A 23,273-nucleotide genomic window follows, 5' to 3' on the forward strand; every position below is an offset into this window, starting at 1 on the left:
ACACCACTGGGCCTGCACCTCATTTTGTATTTTTCAAAGAGCTACGTAGGTGAATGTGCGGCAAAAGCCAAGTGAAATGTAGCAACTTCTATTTTTCAGCTAATTTCACCAACAAGATAGAGAAGGAAAAACACAGCATGTTCCAACACTACCTCATTCAAGTACTTGGAATTCTCTCTCTCTGCCTCCTGCTTGGCCCTTTGCCACTCTTCCCTTAGTTTCTCCTGCTCACGTTGGTATTTTTCCTATAAGAAGAAATAGCATATTAATTAATTAATAGGTTAATGATGTTAGCCTCTTTTTCATTAGCATTTTTGCTAGCTCTACTCGTCACCTCAATCTTTAAAGAGAGTAATATTATTTTAACCAATCAGATTTTCGTCCCTAAAGTAGAAAATAGCTTATATTGAATTAAAATGCAGAGGCTGGGAAAGGGTAAACTCTCAGAATTGAACCCACATCCACCCTTTACCATGGTTGTAACTCATTAAAGCCCCTCACTAACTGTAAGGGGGACTGAATTACTCTGCGATGGACTGAGCACACAGTCTCTGGGGAAGTAAATCCTTACAAATCTATACACCTCTCATGCATAAGAAAATCCACGAAACTACAGTGCCCTGTACTCTCTAAAAACATACACAGGGTTAATAAATAATTATTTTAAAAAGATGACTGGAAATCTTCAAAACAGAAAGCAATTATTTCATATAAAATGTGTTACCTATCAAAAGATTTGTTAGTTATGAGGTTATTGGTTTTATTATTTGCTTCTCAATATTGGTCGACACCGACCAGGGACAAGCAGTTAGAGAAAGCCTACTTCCTGTTGACGCACAGTACCCTCCTCTACCTGCAGCAGCCGGTCCTGCTCCTTCTGCCACCTCTCCTGCCTCTTTCGCTCCTCCTCTTGATCCCATGCCCAGCGACTTGGGGCACTGATGGTAGGAACTGGAAGCTAACCAGTTAGAAGAGGTGCAAACAAAGACAAACATATTACTTCATTAAGTCATCTATTGAAGCACTTTTGCAATGTAAATTATTCATATCACCCTTTGCGTAAGCTGTACCAAAGGAGGGTTGGCTTTATATTTCAAGGGAAGTCTTTTCAATTTGGAAAGACTACTCCTTAATAAACTCTCATGCAACTTACAATAAAGGGAAGCAAAGCTACTGTGCATTAATTCAGTCCCATCAAGGTCATCTTATTTATTTCAAAAACAAATGGATACTACTTACATCAGGAACCACATAATCCGAGCTTCCTGTATTGCAGCATGTGGGCAAGACAGAAAAAAACACAATATAAGTCTTTTCATGTCTATGAAATATGTCCTTTCACAAAGCTGTATCATTAACTGTTTCTATGCCAGTATACTAAGTGACATCAATGTTCTTTAAAATAGCAATAAATCCTTTTTTCTCTTTAGTTCCATCTATTTGCTACTCATCTTCCAAATTCAAAGTCAGTAAAAAAGAAGAAACTATGCAAAGCTACACCCTTGCTCTCAGTACTAGAGCTGGATCAATGGTGTATTTCTGAAGAGGTTTCAGAGTTCTTTCATTAATAGACTGGGCCTACATAGTTTGGCCTAATTTAAAATTAAAAAAACATTTCAAATGTTACAACATCTACCAAATATTTTACTCGCCACTATTCAATTACATGACAACTGCAAGTCACATTTTTCAGGCCTGCTTGCTAAAGAGCTACTTTTCTTGAATAAGCCATTACAACAAACATGTTCAAGAAACATTTCCCTCTCCTCTCCTGTTATTTGAAACACAAATATTCAACTTTGTGTGTTAACTTAGGGGCATAGTATTCTTCTTTTTACTCTTAGGGGGGCCTACATAAGTGTGTGTCTGTAAGTAGTACAAAGATTACAAACAAGTAGCAAATTTGACAAAAATACACTATCATACAGTATATTTAAATTTTCCTGAAACCTCAGCTGTCAAATTACTCACTCACACAATTATATTTAAGAAAACTGCTTTGAGACTCAGGAAAATATTCTTCCCTAAAATAGCCTGTTGAAGAAAAGTGAGTAAAAATTAGAATAGAGAAAGAAAAGGAATTGCTTTATTTTAGCCAATTTGAGCTAGGAGTATCATACTGTTATCAATTAAATTACCATCAAAAAACAGGAGTTTAACAAAAAAATATCAAAAACACTAAGGATACTGACACCAAGAGACCTTGCACATGCAGAGTTAGTAAGCTAATTCTATGTATGGTCAAAAGAGACCTTAATTCACCCAAGGAAGACTACTAGGAGATGAACACAAAATATACAAGTCCAGTAAATATCATGTTACAAGGCAAGTTTGATAATCTTAAAAGTAAGAAACAACAACATTTTAGACACCAACAGCACATTCCCCTCTGACTGTGCCATTGCATCTCAAATGTTGGATATTACTTTTAAGTTCTTGATAGCAAAACACAGCTCGAACCACATTCATGAGACAGAGGTTAGACAAACGCAAAAGGAGAGGAGGCGCCACATGCACAGCACATCGCAGGGCAGCACTGCCCAACTACACCAACACCGAGAATCACAAAATGCGCTTGCTCGCAGAGGCAACAAAAATTTATCGACTTTTACTTTACTTCAACGTCATCAGAGCAGTCCTATTAACACTCCAAAGCCACCATCCCAAGAGCAATCAACAACTCTGCTCTTTATTAAGAGCATTTTCCATAAACAAAAATTAGAGTTTTTAAAAAGTTAGCCAATTATATGTTGGTGTAATCTAATAGTATGCAATTTATAGGAAGCATTAAGGCTTCAGTGAAATTCCTCATTTCTTACTGTCACCCAGTGGAAAGAAGTGTGTGTTTTAATCTCAATTTTTTTTTTTTACTAAAAAAAAAAACTTCAGAAGTATACAAAGGACACGCAAAGACCCATTACCACAGAGGTAGACCCATGAACTGTAAGAAAAGCTTGATGACCCTGGGGAAAGAATGGAAATGGGTTATGTTGCTTGGTCACAATGATGGCCAAAGTGAAGAGGCTCAGGGCCCAGCACCACAGACTATCAGGAAAGAGTGGAGAGTGAGAACAATTCCATGAAAAATACATGAATTGTTAGCTTGGTGGTTTACCTTGTTCAAAAAATTGTGATCGCCTTTTTAAGTTTTTCAAAGAAATAGGTTCAGATGCTAGTTGAAAAATACAAACAAACAAACAAAAAAATACATCAATACCATGTCATTCATTTTAATCTCTCACCACTGGAAAATGAAATGATACTTGATACACCATTCCAATTTGTAGCAATATTATTTTTAAAATGACAAAACTGATAGCCATAGAAGATATAGATTATTTCAATGCACAAGGACACATGAATTTTTAGTAGTCTATACTACATTCAAATTAGTAAAAGGAACTAATATTTTGATTAATAAATTTTAGCAGATAGCATCATAGTTTCACAGAAGCCGAAGTACCACCTTTCATGCTAGATCACACAGCTTTAGGGAAATGGAAATTAAAATTTTGTGCTTAAGTTAATCAATCCAAAATCTCTCCTAATACAAGGAGAATTGTTTGTACTAAGAGTTTAGATAGTACTGATGAGTAAAAAAGGAGCTGAAAAATAATGGGGAGGAGGACAAGAAAATAAATACCCAGAGAAAGATGAAATAAAAACAAATGCCAAAATTAAAACATTCTTCTAAGTAAAATATTTTGCCCTAGTTTTCAAGATCTTATATCCACTAACTTAAAGTAAATAGAGTTCAGTCAGATAAAAAAGAAAAACAAAACACTGACTTATCCTACAGATCTGTCGCAAGATGATTATTATACTTCGGTTTATTCATAAAATGTAAACGCAATTATTACTGGATACTAGTTCGTGCTTACATATCTAAACACAACCCTCAAACAACAGGGCCTGCATATAGTCCCACAGTCACTAACAAGTTCAGTGTCTTATCAGTTTGCTTTGCCTGAGCCACTGGCAAAACAGGACCCCAACGTCTTAGATTGAACATCACAAAGAAAAATAAGTCATGTTGGCTTAAAAAGCTCCTTTGATAAAGAATGTAATATAAAAATTAAAATATAGTTACTTCTAACTATCTGAAATTAAATACAAAGATATCAATAAAGGAAGAGAAATTTACAAACTTGGTTTGGCTTTGACATAATGTATTAAAAACTGACAAACGCAGATTTCAAGCCACCAAACCACTGTGCAAATCCAGCCCCGTTCCTGGCAGTCTAGTCTCGTGATAAAAGAAGTTTCACCTTCTTTGGGTTTCTTTCCCTGCTGATGTGGACCAGATCTTATTGATTTCGTATGCCTAAGGAATAGCACACAGCATGTGGTAGCTGAATTATTTATGGATAGACAGAAGGAAAAGAGTGGTAACTCCATAATACAAAATTTCCCTAGATACATATGCCTGCTTTTTCATTACATATGGGTACTTTTGCTAACAATTATTAGTGCCATTGGCACTTCCCTATTAATACTAACCGCCTCCAAGCTTGTCCCTTTCACGACAATAAAGGGGAAAGAAAAATACAAAACGATGAACCAAGTTACCTAAGACTCCCTTTGCCAGCATACCATAGCAAGAAGGTTGACGGCCTTGGGAAAACCAGTCTGTCTTATTTCGCTTAGACACACAGGCACTCAAAGCTCCTGGACATGCTGCCAAAGTTTTGTTTGCAGTTCCTGGACTCTTCAACACTCGAACTGAGCGCCCTGCCACCTGGCTGCAATTGGATCTGTGTGCTAACGTTTTAGTTTCAACTTGCAGTGGATTGGTTTCTCTTTCACGCCCAGATATTAATGTTATAATAGCAGAACTTGAATGCTATGACTTTTCCTATATAATAAATTAAGTTATAATGGTGATGTTTACCTTTTGATTCAAAAGTATTGCTTTCGTCATGAATTCCATTGATTTCCTTGGATTCAGTATTCTGGAAAAGAAAAATGCCAGTTAACAACCTTCCCTCCAATTGGACTTTGGGCTTAAATAACGCATTTCCCAGTAGAGAAAATATCTTTTAACAAGACGAATTTTTCTCAATATTAATGTATTCCCTACAGCCTCTCATATAAAATAGAAACTTAGTTTTTTCATTATTCTTTACTATTTGTGGAAGGATTAATGACCAGGTGCGAGCATCAATGGCTTTAAGTTCAATCGGTCAGTAATTTTCTAAGAAACATGATAAGCCAAATCATTAGTCCATTGGGCTTATTTTTATGAGTAAGCAATATATTCATATAGGATTCTCTAACATTTAAACTTTTCTTACACAATGTAGTAGGATCTCCTTTCTTAGATAAAAAGAAGTATCTTAGGATAACAACAATTATATCTAGGACTCCATATAAACATTCGAAAATTTAAATTGTATTATTGCTTTGATACTCAGAAAAATTTCTACATTATAATTATTTTTAATCGATTAATGTAACTGAGTATCTCTTAACCACATACGTAAGTTTACGCATTAAATTCACCCACACAAGAACTAAAAACACTTTATGAGGTTTTAAATTGAACACAATTACTATACTTATTTTACCAGTAAAGACTAAAGAAAACAGAAAAGTTAGAGTGTATAATTCTACATAATTACTATTTCACATTCACAAAGATCTGCGAGATGGGTATATGATGAAAGATTGGTAAGAAATACCTGCAAAACAACACTATGGGATCTTTTGATTTTACCCTTATATAACTATTACTCTAATTATTAATGGGTAATGCCTTATTATTTTCGAACATACATTTTATTCTCATTACTATAAATTACTTTTCAATTATTTGTTTTTAAAGTAGTATCAAAATTGTTCAGACAAAAATTCTTTTCCCCACACACAATTCCTACGGCTGCTTTGCTCTATACAAGTACTCCCACTTCTCAAAATACTTACAGAATTCTGAAGGCTTTCTGAGAAATCAGTCATTACTGATAGATTTGAAGATTTGTCTGAGTTGTAAATTCCAGAAGTTGCATCAATCCACTTTGTTTCAGGTGAACCTATAATTTTGGTAGCCATACTGGTGAGATTGAGGGTTTTATGCTGTTTAAATGGCAGGGAAGGTTGGTCTTTGCCCCAGTCTGATTGGCACATGAAGATCAAGAAATGAGTACACATAAATGTTGAAGTGGAAAGAACAAAGTTACTGAATGCATATATACAAAATACACAAAACATATACAAGACAGACAGACAAATCAGTGTGTGAAAGAAGTGAAGAGTTTAGGGCCTTTACCAACAGATTGCCTTCCGAAAACACAAGGGTTAGATCATGTTAATAATGAAAAGACTAGCAAATTTGCTGAATCTTTCTGTAAACGAGGACTGGATATTATTGTTCGATATCATAAGTTGGTAGGTTTGGGGAGGCTTAATGCCCTCCCCCATCAAACCTCCACAACTAAGAAACACAGTAACGGAATGTATACTGACAGTTCCTTGAGAATGAATAACAAGAATACGACCTACCATGTTTTCTCTTACAGTTACAGTTACAATGCTGTAGAGAAAGTTAAATCATAGTGTAATTCTAATACTCAACATTATTATATGACTCTCAAATGCACATACAATCACAATAGCCTTGAGTTGATAGTTGCATTCAAAGTCAGTCCAGCATATAAATCAGTCAATAAAGAATACAGAATTCAGTAAATTTACTAGTGAAAAGTTTTCAGACAGAATATTCAAGGAGGTATCATTCAAGAGTTGTCTCAACATAACCACAAAACATCTTTAAGCCAAAAAGTAAAACGCAAAGAAAAAAAAGTTATTAAAGCAAGCTGTTATAACCACTTGCCAAAGACCAGTTCCCAATTTAGAAAGCCAAACACAGTGGTAAAACCAACTCACCAGACTTTCCATAACGCCTGATATCCATTACTAGGTTTCCAGTTTCTTGAGCATTAGCCATGGTTTCCTCCCACTCTTTTGTGTCCTTATATGAAAACTTGGTGTTGTTAATAGCAATAATTTCATCATCTACCTGTAGCTGACAAAATTCTGCAGCGCTACCTAAATAAAGCAAAATAAATAAAACCACCAATAAAAAAGAAACACATTTGACTAGTCATGGCTTATTTAAATTAAGGAAAAAATGACTTCTTAATCTCAATTAACCATTTCTCATATTTTTTCAGGTGGAGAAGAGTCACAAAATTTCTTCAAGTTATCGAATATTTGAGTAGCTACAACATAAAAGCAACCAAAGGCATTTTTACTCTATAGGATGTATCTTCATTAACATTTAAAGGAGAAATAAGCTCATCTGTTCAATAAAATTTCTTTGTTAACGTAAGAAGAAAATTTTAAATTATCTTTAAATTAAAAATGTGAAATACACTGCACTTTAATTGAGCTTCCAAATAAAACTGCACTCTGGAATAGGGAAGAAAACAGGGCTGCTTAAAATTACCACTTACCATTATCTAATTTTAAAGGAATAACCAGAGTCAGCATGCAATTTTATATAGCTAAAATATGTAAATGAGGAACTCCTCTTAAATACAATAGATTTCATTTTAATTTTATGGCTTGTGGTAATATTTTGCTAAGAGTTTCTAGGTTTGACTTGGTATAACCCTGGGCGGGGGGTGAGGGGGGGCAATCCTTTTGTAAAAGTCCCAAAGCATCCTGAGGAGTCCATGAGCAATAGATATATTAGGATGCTCAGAAAACATCGATTTATTATACAGCATGTATATATCTACCACCAACACAGCTGATCAGGGAAAGTTCCTTCTGAATCTTCAATTAAAGTATTGTTTGCTAGCATTTCCAGATATTAAGCCTAAAATTTTGACAAATGAATTCTATAAAAGTCACAAAATTAAGACTCTGCAAAAGTAAAATGAATTAGGCAAGGAGAACAAACAGTATATAATTTGTAACCCCAACTCTTGGTCTCAGGGAAGAGGATGCATCATCTCGCTTTACTGCCACATTTTTCACTTGTGTTTTCTCCTCCTAAATCAAATAAACTAATTTCTGTGGGAGTTTTTGAACAGCAGAGAATAACAAGGGGGAAAAAAGTTCAGTAGAGCTAAATTCTATGATTTACCTGCTTCAACTGATGCTACGAAGATCCCGGAAACATCCCATTTTACTGTAAACCCAAAGTCAAGGCCATTCCCAGGCGTCTGGTTTATGCTGATTCTCATATCACTGAACTGATCCTGAAAACAAACATGAAACGGTGGTATCATGTGTCCCTGGCACCCACAAGGAGGAAAGTCTATCCACGAAAGAAGACAGGCTGCAGACAACGTACACTGAATGACTTCATTATAAACCAGAAGCTTCATTCTTTTTTCCTTGGGTTTGCTAGAACTTTCATTTATGTAAATATCACCAAGTTAATTTTTCTGCTAAAATAAGGGAAACCTTCATATCAGTAAGTGTTTTTCTTCACATTAATACTATAAATTAGTTGGCCATTGATAAAGATTAGGTTTTTGCTCACCATACAACTGTACAACTGGATCTAATTTACAGACCATCTGTTATTACTCAGGAATGAAATTGAGTAATTTAAATATCATTTTAAAAAATGCTACAGGGCCGGCCCCGTGGCTTGGTGGTTAAGTGCACGCGCTGCAATGCTGGCGGCCCGGGTTCGGATCCCGGGTGCGCATCAAGGCACCACTTCTCCGTCCATCCTGAGGCCGAGTCCCACATGCAGCAACTAGAAGGATGTGCAGCTATGACATGCAACTATCTGCTGGGGCTTTGGGGGGAAAAAATAAAATAAATAAAATCTTTAAAAAATGCTACCATATTTATTTTAAAAACTACCTCTCCAACATTTAACATATTTAGCTGAATAATTTCAAGGGGTTCACAGACACATAATTCAGCTACCAGTAGTGCTCATCTAGGACTGGTACCATCCTCTAATGGGCACCTGAAGTTTGGGCAAGGCATTTTTGCTTGCCCCACTGCCAAAGGAAAATTTAGGGGTAAAGGCAGAGCTGCTACACCAGATGCAAAACGCACAACTATGTCATCCCCGAGGAAGCCCCCGTAAGATGCCAAAAGGGCCTCTACTGAGACACCCTGAACTACAGGTCATAACTTCCTTGAAGAAACATCAGCCCATAAACCCAAAACCAACAGCCTCTTGGATAACAGACAGAACTCTCCTTCCATCTCCATCACTACACTACACAGCAACAAATTCAAAATTTCACAGACTTTCTTAAGCCATTTTCCAAAACAACCATTTTAAGTTTTACAGTATACTATTGTCTGTGAAAAATTTAATTATCTTTCACAATTTATGTGTTTTGTTTTGGGAATGCAGCATATATGAATTTTAACATAATGAGTTCCTCAGACTAGTGTTTTAGTTCTTTGATTCATAATCATAAAGAACGTAGACTTAACTGCTTTAAAAATAAAATTCTTCCTAAAGCCATTTTATTTTCCAGAAAATGACCTACAACTTCTCCATTTTAATTTGGCAGTTACACTCAAACCTAGGGCCAACTGGGCAATTCATAAAGCTTTATGCCTAAGTTTTTCCACCTCTAAAACAAGTTTTAAATCCAAGTGACAATATTCTGAGAAAAACTGTGATAATACATAAGAATTAGAAGGAAGGTGTTGAATAAATAAAGGATTGAGAACTTACTACGTTACATGGACACAGAAGTTAAGGGCCATAACAGTAATCACTTATCCATTTGTTCTACGTTTATTGTGCATCTATTGTGTATAAGACATAGTGCTTAGCACTTTAGGAAATAAAGACGAATTAGGCAATGTCCTTGCAAAGATGAATTAGGCATTGTCCTTGCTTTCTAGAAGTAATCAACTGTTCAACAGTGGGTATGGGATTTTCTTAAGTAAGAAAAAAATATATTTACAGCTAATAATATAGAAAAGTGTTCATCATAAAGCTTGTAAAGCAGCTGAAATATGGGAATCCAGATATAGATAGTGAGAACACTCATTAATAATCAGCCTGATGAACACCAACCTCCAGAATAAAACTCTGCTATGAATAGAAAAAATTACCAGTTAGTTCCACTTCTTAACCAAAACCACCATGCACTTAAATTAGAGATGACTCAATGAAAATAAGTGGTCATCTTCACCACTCTTACCAAAAAAACAAAAAACCCAACTTAAAGCCAATTAAAGTTCAGAATCTATTGTTACATAAAGGCAGAGAGACAAATGATGGGTTAGATATTCAAGACCCTAATTGAGGTTTTTTATCTTAAAGAATAAAAGACAGGATGGAGTTTTAATAAGTAGTCCCAAACTACATAAAGAATACTTTGTGGGAGACAGCAAGTGAATATTATCCTTTTCTACCAAATACAGGATAAAACAGAATGAGCTTAAGCCATAGATGGAAGAATCTCAATTTTATTAGACCAGAAGAATTGCCCCACAAAGGGCTGCTCTTACCTTGGAAATAAAGAAATCTCTACTTGAACACATTAAACAAAAGGGCAGATAAACACCTCTCTGAAATAGCTGACAGAGGACAGTCTCACCAAGGTTATAGCCTGGCAGACTGCAGATGTGTGGGTCCTTGGGACCGTACACAGGCAGAGGAGGAGAGAGCCACATGAGCAATTACAGGTCCATTTCTGTCAATAACAAGGTAATCTCAGGCATGCCACTGAGTCTGGCAGACCCTTTTAACAACGACATTGATTTTCAAGCTTTTTGTTTTTCAAAACCCTATTTTTCAAATGAAAATCTTATGCAGACCACCTTCCTCCCAAACCAATATATAGAAAGGATTAAAGTGAGTGGCTGTAGTTTCAAGGTAAGGGCCCCAGAGACTCACCGTGATGGCAGTCCCTCAGGCCTCTCTGTGGAATCTCTGGGTTCTTGCATTAGGTTACCCCTGAGACTCCTTGCAGGGGAACATATCTACAACTATAATCAAGTATAAACTATTCAACAATGATTTCAGTTAGGATTTCTACTTCCTTCTTTATCTCTGCAAAATAGATGCCGCATGAGTATTCTACAAAGGATTCATGCTTCGGAAGATGATAACGGAAGCACTACTTTTTGAACTGGATGGAACCAGTAATATAAATTATTGGGGGAAATCTAGATTCTTGATAACTGATAAAGAACTATCCCAAGTGGTTTGAGTTGTCTGTGCTGGAAAATATAAAGTATTAGTTATCTACCAAAATATCAGCATTTAAACATAATTTCCCTCTAATTAGATATTAAATAGAAGTACACAATGAAAGCCCGAACTTTTTAAACAAAAACATGATGATCTGGAGTAGCAAAGATTAGATTTATTTTGGGGATATCTGATGATAAGATTCTCCTATCACCACAGGTGGAAATTAATGAAAAACGGGGTCAATCTTACGTACTAACAACTCAGAAAGCTATTCCCCCCAAACTTTTTCAATTAAATAAATACGTTGACCTAAGGGAAAGCTACTTACGTTGATAAAATTAAATAAAACACTAAAATATTCACACTCTAAAGTCATAAATAACAGGAAATACATAATCGTTGATTTCTGTACACACGGTTCTTTAGTGTCTTTTCTTCAGGGTCTTAGTGGGATGAGAACATAACTGAGTAGCCCTCAAATCATAGTGCTGTTCTAGCACTGGAGCTACTCTCCTTCACCAAAGACGTGTCTATACCTACTTTCTCCACTTCTCTATTTCAAAGAGGCAGGAGGTGTTTCCAGCCCTACCACTTTAGTCAACCCATTCCAAGCTTATCTCTTACCTACCAAACCCATTTTTCAGTCCTCATCCTACCTTGCACTACCAACTATTCTTGCGTTCAGAAACCGTCTTCTAAGTCACCCATTATTCCACCTTCTCCTGCCTTTTTCCTCCAACTCTCTGGCAACTTCTCAGTGTCATTAGTGTGTTTCTCTTTTTCTATTTTCACTTTGTTGTTGTTTTTCCCTAGCCAATCTCCCATCTTTTTGACTAGAAGCTTTCTTGAGTAACTTTCGTCACTGCTATGTCTTCAACTACTGTCTAAGTCCAACATATCCAAAATCAAATTCATTATCTTCCTCCCCAGACTATTCTTCCACCTCTTGTTTTTCACATATTGGTCAACTACATCACTATCTAACCAGATGCCCAAGTTAGAAATACCAGGTTCTTTCGGGGACTCTTCCTCCCTTCCTTTTCCTAACTACTCCCTACCTAGCTCCACACAATGGTCTTCACTCTCTACCACACACATGCACTTAATGAAGTGCTATCAAGTTCACAATCCATAAAACCATCTTGAATCACCCTGTCCCTCCATCCTTCTTCAGGTTATCATAGTTTGGGTCATGGTCTCCCCTCTAAACTACTGTGGTCACCTCCTAATAGGCTTGCCTGCCTCTAGCCCTTCTTTACCTCTGTCTTCCACACAGCTGCCAGAACTTTAGTTACAAAACATGCTGATTATTATATCACACTCCATTTTAAAATTGCTGGTAGCTCCTTACTGCCTACTGGGTAGATTTCAAACTACATTTCAGAAACAGATTCAGTTCTGAAAAGTTTCAATAAATATATACCTTTCCTCAAAACAATTTTAAGAATGATTATCTTTATGGATCAGAAGATATTTCAGTCCCTATTGACACTAAAATTCTAAAGACATAGCAAAATTAAAATAAGTCAACATTTGGTGTTTTATCTATACATAAGGCAGTTCTCAAATTTGAGCAAGTCATATTTCAAAAAAAATTAGGGTCAGAGAAATAGCAATTGTGGACCAATTTAACCAGCCTGGGGCAAGTTACATAACTTTCAAATCTCAAGTATCTCATTAGTAGAAGTCGGGATAATACCACCAACTTAGTAAGGCTATTGAGAGGATTAAATGAAGCATTTAAAAGGTGCCCAGGCACATGGTTGATGCCAAGTAATTACCTTCTTTTTCTCATGAAAACAATGTTATACATGACATATATGCTAGTTAAGCAGTTTCCAGATCAACTAAAGAAAATGCTGTTTAGGGGCCGGCCCCGTGGCTTGGTGGTTGAGTGAGCGCGCTCCACTGCTGGCGACCCGGGTTCGGATCCCGGGCTCACACCGACGCGCTGCTTCTCCGGCCATGCTGAGGCCGCGTCCCACATACAGCAACTAGAAGGATGTGCAGCTATGACACACAACTATCTACTGGGGCTTTGGGGGGAAAAAATAAATAAATAAAATCTTTAAAAAAAAAAAAAAAAGAAAATGCTGTTTAACTCGCACGTACTTAGCTCTTAAGCCAATAGAACCCAGTCAGCATTCAACAAATACTTACAGATCCAGACACTGTGCAGGCAGTGAGCAAGACAGGCTTGCTTCCTACCCTCAGAGAGTAGGGTCTAGTGAAGTAAAATGCATGATAGAAGTTGTGATAAGGTAAGCCCTGGGTGCTATTAAAACAGGTACTTTTCATAGGCTTGGGAACCTGGAAACGGACATTTAAAAAGCTTCCTTCCTTCCATATGTATAATCCTACTCTGGGCACTGCTTTAAAAAATCTGGGGCAAAGGTTCCAAAATGTGAGTTTGGATGGGGTTTGAGAGCAGAGGGCTATAACAGGACAAAAGGGAACAAAAACCTGTAGGCAACATCAATTTGCGGAAAAATCTGAAAGCTACATCTGAGAGGCAGTTGGAGGAGAATGAAGGACTCTGCGAGTCATAGTCTCTCTCCTTGTTAGGAGTCACCCCTGGCAGCCTGCATTGGCAAGGGAGGCACATAAAAAAGCAATACCACAAGAAAAGTAGGGAGGAAGAGGGAATAGAGAGGAATAAAACCCCCAGCTCAGCAATGGAGATCGAAAGAAATTCCTTTGGGCAGATTTTAAACCAAGTTACATTAAGCTCTTTCCTTCAAAGCATCTTTCCTGCTTCATGGTATGAACCAACTTATTACCACAATTCTGTGATAGGCTCCTAACCAGTCTTTGCCCCCAGACTTCATTTCCTTAACATAATTCTATGTAGCATCACAGTGCTTACATTCCTAAAACACCTCTTAATCTTAAAATTTCCAAATTAAAGAACCTATAAGGACCTAAATTACCTGCTGGATCAAGTTCATACTTCAGTCTAGTAATCAAGGCCTTGAACGCAATTCAACTCAGTAAATACTTAAGTGCCAACTATGCATAAAGACTGTGGAGGGTATAAAGAATACCAGTGAAAGAGAAACTATGAACATATGCAACAAGGAAGAATTCATCAAGGGAAACTGGCAAAAGGTGAAAAGTTCAGTTCCAACTATGGGGAGGAGATATCTTGATTTACGAAAGAAGTGACTCTCCTGGGCTTTGAAGGAACAGATGACTTCAAAAGACAGAGACAGGTGAAATGAACATTTTCAAATGAGGCAACAATAAGAACAAATATATGTGATGTGTTCCTGAAAGTATACAATGTGTTCAAGAAAAAGCAAGCAGTCGCACACGGCTAGAACACTCACTTCCCCTCTCTTTCCCACAACATAGTGTGGTGTAGACGACCTTGAGTCAGACTGCCTAGGTTCAAATCCTGATTCCACCACTCAATAGCCTGCACCGCCTTGAACAAGTAACATGACCACTCCGTGCCTCAATTTTCACAACTATAAAACAGAGAAAAGAGGGTCACTGAGAGGATTAACTAAGACAACGCCCTGAAGCTTAGCTGGCACATGGGAAGCACTCAAATGTTAGCTGTCACAGTACTACAAAGGGGGTTTGGGGCCAGTCATGAGGAACCTCAGTATTCCCAAGTGCTTTGAACTTCATCAAACAGACCACAGAGGGCCACTGGAGTCTTTGGAGCAGAGAAATTACTGAGTCCAGCCTGGCATCATGCAAGTTAATCTGATGCCAGCCTGTGCGGCATGCACGAATACGAGTGACTCTTTACAAAGTGTTTGCATTGGGCCGGCCCTGTGGCTTGGTGGTTAAGTGCGCGCGCTGCGATGCTGGCGGCCCGGGTTCGGATCCCGGGTGCGCATCGAGGCACCACTTCTCCGTTCATCCTGAGGCCGAGTCCCACATGCAGCAACTAGAAGGATGTGCAGCTACGACACACAGCTATCCACTGGGGCTTTGGGGGGAAAAAATAAAAAAAAAATAAATAAAATCTTTAAAAAAAAAAACAAAAAAAAAACAAAAAAAAACAAAGTGTTTGCATTGATGGGGAAAGGGCCTGAATCATGGTAGTGAGGCAGGGATAGAAAAGAACATCAAGGGAGATTCTGGAGGAAGAAATTAAAGGACATTACCAGCTAAAGGGGGAAGTAAGAAAGAGAAAGAAGACCTGAAGAACACTCACAAAGCTACCAAGACATGTAGATGTTCAGCCACACACCATTTTTGGTTATTCTCTGAACTCCTAGAATTATAGTTTGGACCAGAGTTTGGAAGAGTGTTGCATATGCCCTTGACAGACTGGTCATCGGCCATTTTGTACAGTCACAGCCCTTCACCCAGTCAGTAAGCTCTCAGTGATGAGAGCAGAGTGATGCTACATAAGCTACTTTCCTCCTACCACAGAAGTGGACACACCAAGCACCTCGGGGATAGGCAAGTCGCCGTATGATATACACATATGTTCAAGAATTCCAATCTCTATGTTTTTTAAATAAAGCCTAATTCTGCTTGATGCCAGCCTTGGTGGTCCAGTGGTTAAGATTCAGCATGCTCACTGCCGCAACCTGAATACATTTTCCCGTCAAGAAACCACACCACCTATCTGTCGGTTGTCATACTGTGGCAGTGGCTGTGAGCTGCTGTGATGCTGAAAGCTATGCCAGCAGTATTTCAAATATCAGCAGGGTCACCCATGGTGGACAGGTTTCAGCAGAGCTTCCGGACTAAGACACACTAGGAAGAAGGACGTGGCCACCCACTTCCGAAAAAACTGGCCATGAAAACCCATGAACAGCAGTAGAGCATCGCCTGATATCACACCGAAAGGTAAGAGGATGGTGCAAAAAAGACCTGGCAGAGTTCTACTCTGCTGTCTTCAGGGTCACTAGGAGTTGGAATTGACTCAACGGCACTAACAACAAAATTTTGCTCAGTAGAACATCATTTTCAGTTTGATTACAAAGGAGCATAAATCCATTAATGATGAAACCTGAAACCATGCCATGTTAATTCAGCTTCCTCTGAATTGCAATAACCTGGAACACACCCACACACCTCCCTTAGCCTCTTTTTCTTAATCCATGGATGAAGCTAGTCAGCTGCCACCCCCAGGGAGTTACCACCACCTAGCTCACAATACATTCATCAGGCCGTTTTGTTGGATTTGCTATTGAAAAAGTGAAGCCAAACACGCAAGTCCATAAAACAAAAGACACCTTGCTTCTGTTTTCAGTATTCATCCATAGGTATCTTATGTTCACCAAGTATAATACAGGCTATTGTTCTCATCCATTGAAACTTACAATGCTAATTACAGCTTTCCCTCAGTATCTGCAGGGTACTGGGTTCCAGGATGCCCCCCACCATGGATACCCAAATCCACAGATGCTCAAGTCCCTTACATAAAATGGGGTAGTATTTGCATATAACCTATGTACATCCTCCTGTATACTTTAAATTATCTCTAGATTACTTATAACACCTAATACAATGTAAATGCTATGTAAATAGTTGTTATACTGTATCATTTAGGGAATAATGACAAGGAAAAAAGTCTGTACATGTTCAGTATAGACGCAACCATTGCAGGCCTTTCGATCCACAGTTAGTTGAATCAGCAGAAGCAGAACCCAAAGATGCAGAGAGCTGACTGTACATATTTCCAATTTTTTAAAAATGGAGTAACAAAGTAATTTACAGCTAATGATTTTAGAGGAATGAAGAAATAGTTTAAATATGTTTGTAAATATGCATGGGAAAAACTGAAAGAAAGATACCTGAACACTAACAGATTATCTCTAAATGATGCAATTACCAGTGATTTTTATTATGTATACTTTCCTGCATTTCCAAATTTTCTCAAGCACATAGTACTCTATAATCAGAAAAAAAATCCTCAACTTGTAAGGCTTTCCTATACTAATAAAAATCTAATAATAAATATGCTATATCAAATTATTTCACATAAAGTTATTTCCTTAATATAACTCAGGCCAAGTTATATACTTTATGTTGTACCTTGGAAAACAAATACATTCTAGTAAGGCTCCAGAGAATGCTAGACTAAGTCAAAGAACCGCAAAAGCTCCTCCATGCTAAGGAATTCATACAACCATCAAATTGCTTAACAAGGGTCTTTTCTGTCCACTAGACAACCAACAACTCTTTAGCCTACATGTAAAACATAGTAAAAGAACACTCACTACCTAATAATTGTCTTAAGTCATCTATCGGGATTTTAAGTAGGAAAAACTACAAATGCCTCTGTCATTCTTTATCTGATGGTTTATTTCGTTTGGACTCCAAATGTGAAGGAACACAAATGTCATACTGTAACTATGACATTCGTATGCCATGCTGTAACATTTAGAGACAAGGAGTGGCATAAAATTCTAGACTTTCTAAAGTAAAAATTAGTATTAAAAGTCACTAGAATATGATAGAAAAAGAAACACCATGTCCCTAGAGGCCAGCACCTCTGGTGTGTACCAATTTCTCCTTGTGGCCAGTTAATTTCCCAGAGAAGGGGCTTTTATTACCCATTTATCTATTAGACCTGCATCTGAAACCTCTCGAGTGATTCCTGCACCTGAACCCGGGACTGTTGAGCAGCAGTAGTGTAAGGCAACAGCTGCTCAACTGGGGAGTAGAGAGAAAAAGCAGCCACAACGCAAAGGGATCAGTCCAAAAAATCTCAATGCACCCATATCACAAGGGTTATCTGGATCCATAAATCCAGAGTTAGAAGAGACCTACTTCCTCCAAGATCTGTTGAAAATAAAATGCAATCTCATTTTCCACATTATCAGCCCAGACTATAATGCCTAGAGATTTTGAAACATGGTTTCCAAATTTAAATAGTTAGGTTTCAGAGTAGCAAGTGATAAGGAGCCTTCCCAAACTCACCTGTGATCCTGAAACCTCTGTCTCTGGAGAGCTTCTCCCTTCTCCAGGCTCAGACATTAAATCAGGGACACATGTTGAAGACAAGGTGGCTTTAGAAGTGGCGGCCTGGTCCTGGGAAAGAGATGAGAAGGAGGATATAGGAGAGGGCGACCTCATCACAGCTTCTCCCGCTACTGCTGTCTCTCTCTCGCTGGACCAGCTGGAAGCAGTCTGGCTTGTGGTGGGTTTTTGTGCAGAGGTGCTGACCAAACTGATTTGAGTTCTCCTAATGCCTTCTACATCTCCATTGTACTTCCAAGCATCATCCATCTAAATAGGAAACATCATTTTAAACTTGGTATTCTGTTAGCTTTATTTCTTTTTAAAAAACATTACATTTTAAATTTGTAACAGTAACATACACCTCCCACAGCAAAGCAACTATTGCTAAAAGGTTGGAGCACAGTCCTTCACACCAACAGATATGCACATATGTAGTGGGCGGGATAGTTGTCTTTACAAAAGTGTTCATATTATAAACAGATTTCTGAAACTTGTTTTGCTCTTTTATATCCTTCCAGGTCAACAGATAGAACTCTAAACTTTTGAATTGTTGAATACTCCATAGTACAGATGTCAACCGTTAATTCATTTGATATGCATTCAATGTTGTTTATAGTTTTCTGTAACTTACAAAATACTGCAACCAATACCCACATCTCTTTATAATGGGAAATTTTTATAGCACAGGTTCCCAAAAGTAGACTTGCTGAGCCAAAAGATATTTATATATATATTATAAATGCAAATTATATATCTCTCTTAAATTGTAGCAATGCACTCCCAAAGTAATGTATAAGACTGTCTGTTTCTCTGCATCCTTGCCAACACTAGACATTTTGAATGTTTTAAATCTTTGTGAAAAGTTATACACCTCATTCTTGCTCTAATGAGGTTGATCATGCCTCTATGTGCTTTATGTTAGCCATTTAAATGTCCTCTCCCTTGAACTGGCTATTCACTTCTACCTCCATTTTTCTACTGTTTATCTTTTCCTTATCAATTTGTAGGAGCATTTTAAATCTTAGGGATATTAACCCTATATCTATAATACATTTTACTAGTGTTTTTCTAAGTCTATAAATTGTCTTTTGACTATCTTAATAGTGTTTATCATATAAACTTAATTTTATGTTGTCCAATATGTCTTTATTTTACTTAATATAATGGTCAGGAATTTCCTGACTAGCTTAGGGAAGTTTCCCTCACTTCAAATATTTTTTTAATCAAATTTTTTCTCTTTTAGATTTTAGGATTCTACATTGGCAGAGGTAAAAGGAATATGAACACTGGTCTTCTTAAGGAAGTATTGCTTCCTTTTACATAATTAAAATTAATACACCCACTTTCAGGTATGTGGGCTGCTTCATTCTCAGGGCAAATGATTCCATATTCTATATTCTTAAAAATCCTAATAGATATATGTGTGTTGTATGTATGTATGTATGTATGTATGTATGTATGTATGTATGTATGTGTGTGTGTGTGTGTGTGTGTGTGTATATAACCATGAGATACATTTTAATAACTACATTCAAACATATCAAGTTCTAATGAAGTGGGAAATCAGGAAAAACAGAAATTTCTACATAAGCACCTGAAAATATTTAGGTTAAACCACATAAAATTGCTGCTTTGTAGGTCAAAAAGAACTGACTACTGGCAACTTCATGTAGTTCAACCTAATACTTTACAAAAGCTATATTTGAGAAAATAAGACTAAAAAATAAATGCTCTGCCTTAGGAGAATGTAGCTTATTCATTCTTTAAAATGTATCAGGCCTCCTTTCATTGCATTTAAAGTTTAATCAATTCTGGATCGTTGCTATATTTTAAGCATTAAATGTCTATTAAACCCAAATTGGCTAAAATAAAATTGTTTTATATATAAGTTATGTACATTTTACACAGCAAGCTTATGTAACTCAAACTTCTGCACAAGTTCACCAACATGTTGCTCTTGAGAAAGGACTACGTGAACTGGGAGCATGTTTACCGTGTAGGATCTTGGGAGGGATGAGATTCCCCTTGACTGCGAGCCAAAAGGTCTTGGTGCAACCACAGATGTTAACCTGGCTGTATCAGCTCTCTGGTAACTTCTAGGGAGAGAAGCTGAAACTCGAGTCATCTCCATCTGTGTACTCAGTGAACGCAGAGAAGACAAAGAGGCTGGGCCTTGTTCCTCCAAAGAGCTTTTAGACGGAAGCTGAGTTTCAGCTGTTATGGTCTCCTCTCTTTTTGCAGAAGTTGTAGAATCTTGTTTAGGAATTTCTGTAGGATAAGTCGTTCCCTTCTCTTCTTCTCTTTGACTCTGGTAACTCATTTCTGACATAGCCAATGTAGAGGGAAGTTTTTCTTCATTCAATATATCATCATCAGAATATATCCTCCTCCTCAATGTAATCGTAGACATTTGGTTTCGGGACTCCCTTAGCAGAAAGAAGCACACCATAACCACAAAGTTATGCATTTGACACACAGAGGTGGAGAGAGAGATGTCATTTTGGTAATTAACATATAAGATGGTGTGAGAATAAAAAGACTACTGGCTTCCCACAATAATCAATACAATATTAACAGCATAGGAGGATAAAAACATGCAATTTTTTTATGCCACACTATGATATTAAAAGCTTGACTTTTTTTTAAAGAGACTCTCAGATACTTCAGAGGGATTTTTTTAATTGTAAAGAGATTTTATAATAAGGAAATTTTAATGAAGGATTATTCACAAAGTTTTATCCACAAGTCTATAACTCTTCCAATATTAGCACACTATAAATAGAACTAATTGTCTGACAACCAGTGTGATCCCTCCAAAGATGTGGATTCCTCAACAGCTTTGTGAGCTTTTTTCCTATATACAATTTATAATTTAGTAAAAATAAAAGACCACAAAAGCTTCAGACTTCTATTAAGATCAAGTTACTAAATGATTCCATATAGCTTGATAGAATTTACATAGACAATTATTACGGATTCAAGGCATCATTCATATTCATAGAGAAGTTGATGAAACAGTCTCATTGCTACCATTTATAAGGAGTACCTCTCAAGCTAACTGTGTTGCACTGAAGTGAATGAAACTGTGTTTACCACTGGCTTCTGGGGCACAAAAGAGCTTTGTTTAATTTCACCTGACAGCACATTTCCTTTTTGACATTAGCCTTAAAGCATATTTGCCTTCTCCCTGACCTGTACATATCCCAGGGTTTCCCATAGTAACTGCTCTACAGGAAAGTTTAAATTGGACCTTTATCCCGCTATGTTGCAATGCAAAAAATAAACCCTCACATTTATGTTTATATAGTCTTTCCTTAAAATATAATTTTAATTGCACCACTAAGCCATGAAAAAGAACTTTGCTATATTTTACACAATTTAGTTAAAAATGCGAACTGGTTTTATTTGACCATTCCATTTCTAAATTCAAAGGAGTAAAAGCTTATTTTCTGCACCAAATATAGCCAACACCACTCAACTCTGCATAAGAATATACAATGTAAAATGAAGAAATAATGCACACCTAAATTAAGCATTCATTTCTTTCGTTAATCCAAGTCACTATCACAGAAATACTTTGCTTTTTCACTGCAGAGAAAAATGCTGAAAGTTTCATGCATACTTGATTACAGTTTAATATTGGTGCACATTTATATCACACTACACTTACACAAAATATCTATTTCTAACACCGGTATCTCCAACCATGAGATGCATTCAGCCTTATTACCTGTCCTGCATCATTTCGTTAAATTTCTTAGAGCCTCTCTCAGACTTCTCAAGGGCCTGCTTTTCAATTTCTTCCCTCTCTTCTTTTTTCTTCTGCAGATCTGAAGTGTAGCTTTTTCGACGATCTTTCCATTTTGCAAGGTCCTGACAGAAGAAATCACATCAGCACAGGCATACCTGAATTTCTACACACCCCTTCTAGCAGTGAGGGTGCGCCAGAGTATCCCATTACATCGCTGAAACTATTCACTCCAACTTGATGCCAAGGTGCCCTAATTTTGCTTTTTATAGCCAGCGTTTCTGTACCAAGCCTTTATCTCGTGTGTCTAAATAACCTGACCTAATAAGACAGACCCCATTTTTGTTTTCCTGCCTCGTTGCCCATTTCACAAAGAATGCTAAATGCTTGTAACTGGGTGCCAGGTCAGAAAGATTAGGAACTGGTTCAAACTTATTTTCATCTCACTCCAATAATCAGACTGTTCTGTGAAATGACATGTCTCACTAGTAAAACTGGAACAGAGACACGATTGTAATGGTTAAATGTAGATGCACACTCGGTCTTCCATTTAACAAGCACTGACCTGGGTCCCTGCTTGGAGGTGGGGGACTGTGAACACAGAGATGAATAGGAGGTGGTTCCCCTCAGGGAACTCTCAGTGTAGAAGGGGAAGACATGTAAACTGAAGTTCAATAACGAGGGACAGGATTGATGGGAGAGTGGGGGCCTGAAGGAGAGAGTGGTTAATTCCACCCCAGGCGGGGCGGGCATGGTTTGGAAAGGATTTACTGGGGAGGCCTGACTTTAGTACGTGATTTCAAAGCGGGTAAACTGTAAGGTCAGGGCAATGAGGGAGACCATGCAGGAACAAGTGGATACGTGTTTCCCATATTCCCAGGAATAGAAGTCTAACCCAGCTAGGTGACCCCAGGACGATCAACATTACTCAGCTTTCAAATTAGCCCCAGCAGCCTGACTGAGCTGGTTCTGACACCCTGGGGTTTAAGGCATTTTGGATGGTACAAACTTTTCTATGTCTCCAAAACAGAGAAATCCCATGCTAAGAACTGCTAGCGGCTCTCTAGTCCAAACAGAAGCACATCCAAGATCTCAGACTAGACAAAGTTTGGTCTATATCTTTGGGGGTAGACAGGGCCACTGCTGCTTTAAGAACAGCCTGAAACCAATATGAACTATTTCCAGGAAGAACAAAAGCAGTGTGCACTGAGTCCTATAGGATAATCAGCATGATTTTCATCTGACCTAACCTAACGGATAACCCCTCAATACTTATTTTCATACCGAAACAGTCACCAGGTATTTTGGCCAAGTGACATTGAATTACTGTTTCTTGACAATTTAATTGAGTTCTCAACTAAAAGAGGTACTGGAATTTAGAAATGTAGCCAAGGCAGGGGTTTCTTCTATATTTCATAGACTTGAATCCCTTTGAAAATTAAAATTTATTATCTC

At 37.5% G+C, this 23,273-nt stretch overlaps 1 protein-coding gene across 1 annotated transcript in view; it reads right to left on the reverse strand.

The window, feature by feature from the left end:
* The window catches only part of LMO7 (LIM domain 7), a 196,769-nt gene that overhangs the window by 15,848 nt on the left and 157,648 nt on the right, over window positions 1–23,273 (reverse strand). Inside the window, 11 exon segments of the mRNA XM_087435974.1 lie at window positions 153–245; window positions 854–958; window positions 1,240–1,265; window positions 3,116–3,172; window positions 4,892–4,952; window positions 5,923–6,110; window positions 6,883–7,044; window positions 8,090–8,204; window positions 18,029–18,337; window positions 20,064–20,496; window positions 21,801–21,943. Coding sequence (XP_087292100.1) covers window positions 153–245; window positions 854–958; window positions 1,240–1,265; window positions 3,116–3,172; window positions 4,892–4,952; window positions 5,923–6,110; window positions 6,883–7,044; window positions 8,090–8,204; window positions 18,029–18,337; window positions 20,064–20,496; window positions 21,801–21,943 — 1,692 coding nt within the window.

Source organism: Ceratotherium simum, chromosome 10 (assembly GCF_057802395.1).
Source record: "Ceratotherium simum simum isolate JZ-2026a chromosome 10, ASM5780239v1, whole genome shotgun sequence".
NCBI lineage: Eukaryota > Metazoa > Chordata > Mammalia > Perissodactyla > Rhinocerotidae > Ceratotherium > Ceratotherium simum.